General features: G+C 42.6%; 2 protein-coding genes across 2 annotated transcripts in view; one reads left to right on the forward strand and one right to left on the reverse strand.

Annotated features, from left to right (window-relative positions):
* Positions 1-9,013, reverse strand: part of Ik (IK cytokine) — an 11,146-nt gene extending 2,133 nt beyond the window's left edge. The window contains exons 1-14 of the mRNA XM_055625667.1: positions 8,880-9,013; positions 8,012-8,078; positions 6,667-6,759; positions 5,878-5,937; positions 5,388-5,555; positions 5,111-5,225; positions 4,802-4,872; positions 4,648-4,694; positions 3,319-3,482; positions 2,643-2,751; positions 1,879-1,918; positions 1,528-1,753; positions 1,227-1,245; positions 89-169 (exon numbers count right to left, since the gene is read on the reverse strand). Coding sequence (XP_055481642.1) covers positions 89-169; positions 1,227-1,245; positions 1,528-1,753; positions 1,879-1,918; positions 2,643-2,751; positions 3,319-3,482; positions 4,648-4,694; positions 4,802-4,872; positions 5,111-5,225; positions 5,388-5,555; positions 5,878-5,937; positions 6,667-6,759; positions 8,012-8,078; positions 8,880-8,895 — 1,276 coding nt within the window. The 5' untranslated portion in view covers positions 8,896-9,013. The remainder of the gene's footprint in view (positions 1-88; positions 170-1,226; positions 1,246-1,527; positions 1,754-1,878; positions 1,919-2,642; positions 2,752-3,318; positions 3,483-4,647; positions 4,695-4,801; positions 4,873-5,110; positions 5,226-5,387; positions 5,556-5,877; positions 5,938-6,666; positions 6,760-8,011; positions 8,079-8,879) is intronic.
* A 121-nt stretch (positions 9,014-9,134) lies between these two features.
* Ndufa2 (NADH:ubiquinone oxidoreductase subunit A2) lies at positions 9,135-11,224 on the forward strand. The gene is made up of 3 exons (XM_055625318.1): positions 9,135-9,287; positions 9,403-9,509; positions 11,019-11,224. The coding sequence occupies exons 1-3, from the start codon at positions 9,187-9,189 to the stop codon at positions 11,108-11,110; spliced, it is 300 nt and encodes a 99-aa protein (XP_055481293.1). The 5' UTR covers positions 9,135-9,186; the 3' UTR covers positions 11,111-11,224.
* Positions 11,225-11,290: the final 66 nt, after the last annotated feature.

Consider the following 11,290-nt stretch of genomic DNA (forward strand, 5'->3'; position numbering starts at 1 on the left):
AAAGACGGATAAAAAGGAACCAAGAAGTAACTGGAGTTTGATGATAAGAAAAATAATTAAAACCCAGGAAGAAACGCAAATAAAGGATATGATTCAGTACCTTCCCAACCAGCAGACCCAGCAAATTTTTCATTGATGGACTTGATCAACTCTTTGGCAGATCCAGGTCCTGGAAGAAAAGATAACTCTGCTTAGACTTGAACTAATGTTTTTTGTTTTTTTGTTTTTTTTTTGGGGGGGGGAGGGCTTGTTTTTTATTTTTTTTGTTAAGTAGGGGCTTTTATTTTTAAGATTTATATATTATGTATGTATGTATTTATTATTTATTATGTTTTGCCTTTATGCATGCCTGCAGGCCAGAAGAGGGCACCAGATCTCACTATAGAAGGTTATGAGCCACCCTGTTGCTGGGATCTGAACTCTAGAAGAACAGCCAGTGCTCTTAACCTCTGAGCCATCTCTCTAGCCCCCTGAACTGATGTTTTCACAACCTCCTCCCACTGCCTGATTCCAGCTTTCAAAATGCTTTCATGGAACTCACAAGATAACAGATAAGACCTCCCCAACTACCAAGCCCAATAACTTGAGTTTAATTCCAGGAACCAACATGTCTAAAGTTAACTTTAGACTTCCACAGCTATGTCCTAGCACACTGAAGCCCACATACATACATATACATACACCACACATACATACACACACGCACACACCACAAATAAATAAACGTTGTAGTTCTGGGAGGTTTATTTTTGTTTGTTTTTTTTAAGTTTTTGTTTGCACTTGAGGCAGTCTTACCATATAGCCCAGGCTGGCCTAGAACTATGGAATTTAGGCCTGCCTTGAACTTTTGATCTTACCTCAGCCTCCAGAATGCTGAGATTACAGATTACAGATGAGTACAATCACATCATGTTAGTTAAAACATATTTTAAAGGTAAAGGAATCTTCTTATCTATGTAGATTTTAACCAAACTCCAATTAATGAGCTTCTCTGGTTAACAGGAAATCTAGGACATTGTATACATTCAACCTCAGCCTCACCTCAAACCCTCAGAATTGAAGGAATTACATGTAAGAGCAAATGGGCCCTGCCTGGTGCATAAATTAAGACATGGTTGTTTTGAGGACCCAAAACTAAGTGTCACCTTCATCAGCTTAGAGAAGTAAAGTTCTGCAAGAAGAGTAGGACTGCTAAAACAATGCAAGATGCTATAGACACAACCCACCTTTGTCAACATCCATGGGCTGAAAAAAAAAAAGCAAAAACTGAAGTGAGTATCATAATGAGCAATTTTCTTTTTTTCTTTTTTTTTTTTAATGAGCAATTTTCATTCACCTCTCCCTCAAGTCTGAATTGATTCCCTAACCCACTTCTGCCCCATTTCCGAGATGGTTTCCACTCAAGGCTAGTTAGCCAGTTATTATTGTGAACCCACAAGGCTACTAAGGAGAAAGGTCCTATACATGGCTAGTAAGGCATTTGCAGAGACAATCTTCATAGCCTGCTATCAAGAGCACACATCTCACCTCATCATCCACTTTTGGCTTCTCAAAGTAGCTGTGCCTTTTCTTTTCTTCCTCTCGCTCCCGTTCCCGGTCTCGCTCTCTCTCCCTCTCCCGGTCCCGCTCCCGATCTCGTTCCCTGTCTCTGTCCCGTTCCCGATCACGTTCACGCTCCCGGTATCTCTCCCGTTCCTTGTCCCGAGGTGTCTTGGTAGTGGAGGGAACATAATCCCCAATGTCTTCAAAAATGCTGGGAAAAACAGGTATCACTAGTTACTAAACTCATACATACCAGTACTGGCCATTTCTCCAAGAGGGCCAAAGACAAGGAACACAAATATCTTGCTCACAGATACGTGGGGCTGGAATACATACTTCATGTCTGCCTCAGGAGGTTTCTTTTCTTCCAGTTTTCCTGCGTTACAAAGAGCATCTCTCAGCACCTTCTAAATTTTTTAAAAAGTTTTACATATTAAAAAAAAAAAAAAGTGACACATGATGGTGCACGCCTTTAGTCCCAGTGCTTGGGACACAGAGGCAAGCAGATCTCTGTGAGTTCAAGGCCAGCCTGGTCAACATATCAAGTTCCAGTGCAGTCAGGGCTACATAGAGACATCCTGTCTAAAAAAACAAAAAATGACAACAAAATAACAATTTTGATGTGTATGGGTGTTTTGCCTACATGTGTATCTGTGCACCACATACATATCTAGTACACTTGGCGGTGACAGGATGGTACTCAATTCCCTGAGACTGGAGCTACAGATGGTTGTGAGCAAGCCTAGAATGTTGGGAATCAAGCCTAAGATGCTTTCTACTGCTGAGCCTCTTCAGGTGCCTCAGTGCCTTTTTAACCATCTGCTGTTCAGAATGGACAAAAACTTCCCACTCTCTTTGATACTTCAATCCAACCAGTGGGCTCTGAGTGGGTCAAACAGAACACACTCATCTTGCCCCAGTGTTACATTTTATCATTTTTCCTCTGCAACCTAAAAGCCATCCAATGCCTATACAACAGAGTCTTCAAGAAACCTTGTTTTCACTACCAAATGCGACCAACACCCACCCCCCCACCCCCCCACCCCCCCCATCACACCCCACACACAAGGGTAAGGTTTCCTTCCCTTCCCATCAGGTACCTTTATCCTTCCTCTTGAGCTTCTTGTTTCGGGTACCCTGCCTCAGGTATGACAAAATCTGTGTGAGCTTGCTGATAACAATGTCATTTGTAGTCAGTGTAGTCTGGGCCTGAAAATCCAAGAAGCAACAATAATAATATCTAAAATTATGGTCGTGGCTGGCTATACAATTTGGTGAATATGATAAAACTACTTGAAGTGGACACTGAAAAGGTAAATTATATACCATGTGAGTTATATCTCAATAAAAACAATACACTGGCCAGTCATTGGTAGTGTACAACTTTAATCCCAGCACTCGGGAGGGAGAAGCACGTATCTCTGAATTCAAGACTAGGCTGGTCTACAGAGTGAGTTCCAGGCCAGCCAAGGCTACACAGAGAAACTCTGTCTTGAAAAACAAAACAAAACAAAACAAAAAACAACCAAACAACAACAACAAAAAAAAAACAATTCACTGGACTGGGAATGGGAAAAATATTCAGTGTTGTAATAGCTCCAGTAAGAAGTCATCATGGTTTAGACAAGAATGTTGCTGATAGAAATGAATGTATTCAACTGCAAGTAAAGAAATTTTAAAAAGGAAGAGAGCATTAGGAAATGGTAAATGAGGAATGGGACAAGGGACAGGCAGATTTGACATTATGTGACAGGTCCTTAGAACCTGGTTACTCACCTCCATGGTGGGGCAATCAGCCTTGCTGCGGATAAGAGTGGTGGGGATATCCGTGTCTGCATACTCATCATCCAGGTCTACCACATAGGCCATACGCCCAGGTAAGAACAGCTCATTTCGCTCATATGACTTACTCTTGAAAAGCATACGATACACATTTCGGCCTATACAAAGAGGGAGATTAGCCAACAGCCACCGTAACGTCTATCATTACAACAGTCACTTATTATTCACCTACTCTGCTGGGCCGAGGCCAAGTGCTATTTGTGCTCTATTGGCTATCCTGGAACCCACTCTATAAACCAGGCTACCCTTGAACTCAGAGATCCACCTGCCTCTTGCACTATTTCATGCACCACCTTTATCCAGCTACTTTAAGATTTTATTAATGACAGTGGAAAAACAGCTACACTACAAGCTCAACATTATAAACATGTTACTTATTTCATTTCTCTTCATTCTGAAACAATCACATAGGTACACATTAGGCTAATCTTTATAAATTAGAAAAATGAGCAAAGTTACACACCTAGTAATTTCATCAGGATTCAAATCCAGATCTCTCCATATTCTTTTAATCACTAACCATGCTATATTCTTTATATGTGTGTGTGTAAACATGGAAGCCAATAAGTCATCATAGGTTCATCCCTTAAACACCACACTCCAGGATTTCTTATTGGCCTGGAGTCATGAAGTTGGCTACGGAGGCTAGCCAGCAAGACCTAGAAATCCACCTGTCTCCAGGGCCCCAGCACTGACATTACAAGAGCACCACCACACCCAGCTTTTATTCACAGGCTCTGGGATAAATTCAGGTCCTCCTGCCTACACTTGCAAAAAAACTTTTTATCAACTGAATTATCCCTCTAGTCCTCCATGCTACCTTCTTTATATTTTTGTTATTTTGTTTATGTTCAGCTTTTTAAAAATTATCTGGCTTTATTTAGTTACTCTTTCACTCACTTACTATTTGAAATGGGTATCTCATTATGCAGCCCAGGCTGACCCAACTCTTGATTATCCTCTCAAATGTTTGGATTATATGTGTGCACAAACCATACTACCAGCTATTTTGAGCTGGTAGTTTGTCCCAAGGTAAATAAGGCAATTATAAATTTATAGGTGTCTGTTTCTTATTATCTGTGTTAGTGGGTTAGCTAATACCACCATGATACTCATAGGGCTATTAGTAAATATAGCTATAGCCCAACACACCTTTTTTATTTACTACAACACCAGGGCTACACAGAGAAACCCTGGCTACAGGAAAAAAAAAAATCCTCATAATCCACCTAAAATGCAATCACTACTATAAAAAGTACTCACCAAGACGTGTTTTAAATTCAATTTTGTTTTCAGGATCCTCATCTTTCCTGAAAATAGAATAAAAAAAAAAAAAATATTGGGAGGGGGCACTAAAATGTGTTACACTTTAGGCGTCACCTTCTAAACTGCCAAGTCCTCACTGCTAGTTACTCACTTGGTTTCCTTTTGGGGCTTTTCCATGAGTTCCTCTTCCTCCTTCTCTTTGCTGGCAATCTCAGCACGTACCTAGTAAACACAGGAGTATACAAAGATGGACGTGAGGGATCTGGGCCTTTAACCATACCAGAGTGAAAGGGAAGACCTCCCCCCAAAATTCAGACTAACAGAAAGATGTTCTATTGAGACGCCACCTATAATTCTGCCAAACTAATGGTCTGGACAATCATGTGTCTTTCACTTCAGAAAGGCCCAAACATGACAAACAATATCAGCATTTCTCTCCACCTCTTTAAATATAACTCACCTTTTGTAGCAAAGCGAAATCCAAACCTTTCACCAAGTGGGTGTGTTCCATATCACCACCCAAGAATTTAGACTCCTGAATCAACTGTCTCCTCTTCTCTGCAGCTGATTTGTCCCTGAATAATGAGAAAGTCATACTAATACAGTCCTTTATGAATGACAAATTCCTTCTGAAATGCCTTACGAGTGTGCTCCAGAGTGGGTTAAATTGTAAGAAACATCTGTAGTGTGAATGTCTGACAGGATGACACCAGGCCTTAGGATCCCCTAGTACTCACGCCTCGGCAGTGGGGCCCACGGCCCTGTAGTTGGCCGTAGTACTAATAAGCTCAGTTTCCTCATAATCTTTGTTCACACCATCTCTCCGCTCCTTGGCACGGTCCCGGTATTTCTCTGCGAGTTCTCTCTCTCTCTCAATTTCTTGTTGGCGAAGCTTGGCATAGTAACTGTGAGCAGAGAAAGGAAATGTAAGGCTTACCAGCTCTTATCTCAAGGTCAACACAACTGTTCCTGTTTCCCTATAAGTTCAAGTAGCTCTCTATGGTGAAAACGATATATGTCCTGGTAAAACTGCCAGTCAACTCTTGATCGTCATCAACATCAAAAATTTGGTTTCTTCTCAGATTTTTTTTTTCCTACTACCACCTGCCCTTTCATGAATGTACTTTCACAGTAGGAAACCCAGTCTGTTACTAGAGAACTCCTCTACTCCTTTGCTCACAAATGGTATTTACCTTACAAAGCAATCATCCTCCACCATCCCTTTACCTTTTTTTTTTCCTCCTTCGTGCAGCTGGATCTTCATCCTCATTGTACTCTCTTGGCATCCTAGAAGACACAAAAAACTCACAGTAAAATAATATGCCCCAGACCTTAAAACCCACAAGGCATTGAGGACACATCAGAGACTGAGATAACAGGATCCTAAGTTCAAGACTAGCCTGGATTAAATTGTCTAGTAAGGTTAGAAAATGTCACAAAAAAAAAAAAAAAAAAAAAAGAGTAGAACAGGCAGTTGTGATGGCACACACCTTGAGCTAAATACTAAGTAGACCTTTGTGAGTTCAAAGCCAACCTTGTCTACATAGTGAATTCAAGGTTAGCCATGGTTACATAGCCAGACCATTCTTAAATAATAGGGGTGCGGGGAACAGCACAACACAAAAAGCTGTGTTGATCAGGCAGTCATAATATTATCAAAATCTGTATCTCTAAGATTTTTTTTTTTGCATTTCTTTGTTATGTATCTAAGTTTTAAAAAGCATCATAAATACCTCATTGACATTAACATTAGATATCACCTAAAAAACCTGTTGTAGAGTATGAGTCTATAGAGTAATAACAGGCCCAGAAATCTGTCCATCCGTGCCTGCAATGACTCTATTACCAGTGCTCATGAGGAAACAATAAGAACCTAGAGCATCCCACTCATCCCTCAAACTTCAGCCTTTATAGAGAAAAATTCAGATGCAGAGGCTTTAAAAGAAGTCTGGCCTTCAAGAGCCTACCAAATTCTGGTTCCACAGAAATGGACAGAGAGGAATGAAAAAGACTTACTCATGGTGACGTGATTTAGAAGGTGGTGCAGAAGTAGGTGCAGCTCGTGGGGTCATGAGAAGTTTCCTGAAGTCTTCATTGGTAAGTTTTGATCTACAAGAAATTGCAATTTTTTTTCAATTAGTAGCCAATAGGAAAAAGAAAAGAATCCTGTAAAATACATAATTAACTTTACTAAAACAGAAAAATAGAAATGAAAGTAAACATGCCACTTTCAACACAACAGTGTTAACTACTAGAAGTTTTGTTCATGCCTGCAATCTCAGCACTCAGGAAACTTGAAGGAGGAATGCCACCAAATTCCATGCCAGTCTGGGATAAAGTGTGACACTCTCTTCCCTCCCCCCTCCCAAAAAAAAGAGGGCTGGGGAGAAAGCTAAGTAGATAAAGTGCTTGCCCTGCAAGCCTAGCAACCTAAGTTCAGGTATCCAGAGACCAGGTAAGAGCTGGGCACAGCAGAAGTGTCTGTAATCCTAGCATAACCCGAATCAGGAGACGGAAGGTCAAAACAGAAGAATCATTAGAGGCTTACAGGCCTACCAACCTGGCTGCCAGAAGTGAACAAAAGAAACCCTATCTCAAAGCAAAGTGGAAGATGAAGACCTAACCCCAAGGTTGTCCTCTGACCTCCACATGTGCACCCATTCACACAAACTAATAATATAAAAGTGACTGAATTTGTGAAGTTAGAAAAGACTATCTTACTCTCATTTCCAATGCTTAATTTTCAACAGGAAAAATTCCTATATAAGTAATAAAGCAACACAAACACTAGACTCTTAACTCCGATCACTTCTTTTCTAATACTCTTATGTAGGGTTCCTGATTCACTTAAAGTTCACAGAGATAAAGAGCTAAATTAAATTTTTATTTTTATATTAATTTGTATCCCAGCTGTAACCCCATCCCTCCTTCCCTCCCAATCTCATTCTCTCTCCCTCATCTCATCCTATGCCTCCCCCCCCACTTCTTTTCTTTTTTTGTCCATAATTACAACTTTAATGAAAAACTGCCATCAAAGCAATCATTATGTATAACTTACAAAATGAAGCATAATTACATTATCTTGGTAAATGAACTTATGATAAAGCTTTCTCTGGGAAAAATAAGTTCAGCATGTTGTATAGATTAGCGTTTTCCTCTCAAGAAACCACCTTCTATGAAGTTTTGACCATTCTTGCCAACAAAATATTCAGAATTCTTTCACAATCTCTATCCACCACCACCACCAGCACCACCACCACCACCACCACCACCACACACACACACACACACACACACACACACACACACACACTTTGCTCATTGCTCAACTCATCCCACAGTCCAAGGACAAAATACTCACTGGTGGAAGGAATGAGGATCATCCACATCGTGGCCATCTGGGGCCAAAGGGTTAGAGAAAGGCTCACCTAAAAGGAAAAAAAAAAAAAAAAATGATCTAAAAATCACTTCTTTAATGTATAAGACTTCATGCACAAACTGGTGTTATAAAAATGAACAGAACAGACAAGAAGAGGGGACACGATTATGCAATCCGTGATGAAACGGGAGGACTACAAGAAGCTCTATTTTCAGAAGCTGGGGTGTGACCCACACCTGTAATCCCAGCACTAAGGAGACTGAGGCAGCAAAAGCGCCGAGAATTTGAGGCCAGTTTGGGCTACACATCCTGTTTATCTCAAAAAGAAACGAGCAAAAGAGCTGTCTGTGGCAGAAGAAGCTTGTTTCTCCAGCACTTGAGCAGTGGAGACAGGAAAGTGAGGAGTTCAAACCCCACCCCACCCCCGGGTTAGAGATCCCCTCTCACCTGAAAAAAAAATGTTATAAAGACGAGTTTCCCTAAGCTAAGTGGAGACTCAACAAAAACAGCGAATTCTAAAGATTGCTTCTAAGGAGCTCAGCCACCGGGATTCCCAACGACTCGGGACTTTGAAGTTTTCCTGACAGCGTAGCGAGACCCTCCCCTCCCACGTCAAATAAACAAACCAGTCTGCAAACCAGAGGCACGAACTACGACAGGGAGTAAGGAAAGTAGGACTGCCTCAAAAATTCAAAAGGCCGGTCCTCAACTAAGAAAGGAAATTTGGGGGCAGCTGGGCAAGGCCTCTCCTGAGGTTGGCGCGGCTCCAACCGTCACACACCACCAGGCTTAAACTCAGCAAACACGTCTCTAGCGCCGCGAGCAATAAAGTTGTTGACTTGAGCCTTACTATCTCGCTCTGGCATTTTGGCCGCGGTTTCTCAACGCCGGCAATCGCGGAACCGCCTCTACCAAACCGCGGCGACAACCTTCTCCCCACAGCGCACCAAGAAAACTTGCCACAGCACTCTGCGCTCCGAGCCTTCCGGCTTCCTCTGCGTCACTACCTCACGGCCGCTACAAGGGCCTCATGTCATTGGGTAAGATTTAGCCCGCCCCTCCTACGTCATCCAATCGACGGCCGAGACCAGGGATCCGCTATTGGCCCGACTGAGGCGGCTGAAAGGTCGTGATTGGGCGCACCCTCGCTAGCGGACATGGCGGCCGCCGCTGCCAGCCGAGCGATCGGCGCAAAGCTGGGGCTGCGAGAGATTCGTATTCATTTATGCCAGCGTTCGCCGGGCAGCCAGGGTGTAAGGTGAGGCATCGCGTGGGGAGGCGAGTGGGCTTCCGAAGCTGGAGTTGTGACCTTGACCTTCGGGAGGGGGGGTGACGAGGTCGCTGCCCTTACGGTGGTCTCTCCGGCCCTGCAGGGATTTCATCCAGCAACGTTATGTGGAGCTGAAGAAGGCGCACCCCGGCCTGCCTATTCTAATCCGCGAATGTTCGGAGGTGCATCCTAAGCTCTGGGTCCGCTATGGTAAGTCCGGGCCGTCGGCGGTCGCAGAGAACGCGTTAGAGAGCTAATGAAGAAATTCTCATTTACTTAATTGTGTGATGCGTTTTATTCTTGAATTCCTGGCAACATATATATGGGGTCTGGCTGGGTCTTCGGTAAGACCCAGGAAATTTTGCAATTCAGAGTGGACTTCAGGTAAAAGACATGCTTCTCCATGTCAGCGTAGGTCCTGCAAATCACGTCTTAGCGAGTGCAAATTCAGGGATTGAAAATTCTGGTAATGTTGAGCACTTTATGCTTACAGGTTTGTGCTGTGTACTTTCTTCATTCTCATTAGTCTTCTAATCTTGTGAGTAGGTCCTCTTCTTTAGTAGGTATTAGAAAATGTAACCAAACATTATGGAACACGCCTAAAATTATGCAGCTAGAACAGGGTTTAGCCTTTACATTTTGTGCCCCTTCCTTATAGGGTGTACCATGGCTGGCTGTCATCATTCAGGTTGTTACTTACATCTAACCATTTGTTTTACTGTCTGAAAAAGACATACCTGAGCTAGCCTCTTAATCCCAGCTACAGATCCTCTCAGTCAGAAACAGGAGCATCACAAACTCAAGGCCTGTCTGAGGCTGTAGTGAATTCAAGGCCTTACTGGGAAATTTAATGAAATCTGGTCTCAAAAATTTAAAGGTACAGGGCTGGAGAGATGGTTAAGAGCACTGGCTGTTCTTCCAGAGGACCCGAGTTCAACTCCCAGCAACCACATGGTTGCTTTCAACCATCTGTAATGGAATCTGATTCCCTTTTCTGCTGTGCATGAAAACAGTGTTCATATACATAAAATCTTTTTTAAAAAATTTAAAGGTACAAAGAAAGCTGGTGATTACCTTTCGTGTGGGGCAGTCCCTGACCAGTTAAAACATTGCCTCTTACATTACACTAGTCCTATTTATCACAGTCTGAAATTTTCATAGTATGCTGACTAACTGTAAGTTGGTAATACTTACGCTAAGTGATACGATTTTAATCCTTTCAACCCTGCCAAAGGACTATCCGTGGGGAGGGAGAGTCACATCAAAGACACTTATATACTAATAAATCAGGTTCCTCCTAAAGCATCCAGAAGGACACAGACAAAAGAAGCTTTAATGTATAGTGCAGCGTGTGCCTAATGCCACACATTATGCTACGTGTACTATGGCTGGCCAAAAAGTGGACAGTCCGCCAAGGCTAGACCCCTGCTTGGGAGTTAATGCTTACAGTGACCTTAAGGCATCACTCAGATACCTCTCTTCCCACACAAAATTCTAGCAGGACCTGGGATTCCTGAATAGATTCATTGGGATAATGGGAAGCACAGCAAAACAACTTTCTTTTTTTAAGGCAGGGTTGCACAGTAGCCATAGCCAGCCTGAACTGGCTGTGTGGGCATGAGCCATATCTCCTTTCTAATCTTAACACCTTTGAAAAGGACCCTTTATAATATTGTGGCCATGTCATGCAGAATATTCACTTACATCATCTTTCCTCAGCTTTTGGCCAAGAGAAGAATGTGTCTCTGAACAATCTGAGTGCTGATGAGGTAACCAGAGCCCTGGAGAATGTGCTAAGTGGCAAAGCCTGAAGTGTCTCCACTGAGGACTCTGAGCAAGAGCACCAGGACCTGGCCTCTGCTGGACTGCAGACAGTGTGGGAAATGTGCTCTCTGTTCCTTATAAAGCTTATGCTGTACACTGTTGCTTCGGAATGTTCTCCTCCTTATTATCTTCTCCCTCTATTGCGTAAACACTGAGGCAAAACAGTT

Source organism: Psammomys obesus, unplaced genomic scaffold, assembly GCF_907164565.1.
Source record: "Psammomys obesus unplaced genomic scaffold, mPsaObe1.curated_primary_1811, whole genome shotgun sequence".
Taxonomy (NCBI): Eukaryota; Metazoa; Chordata; class Mammalia; order Rodentia; family Muridae; genus Psammomys; species Psammomys obesus.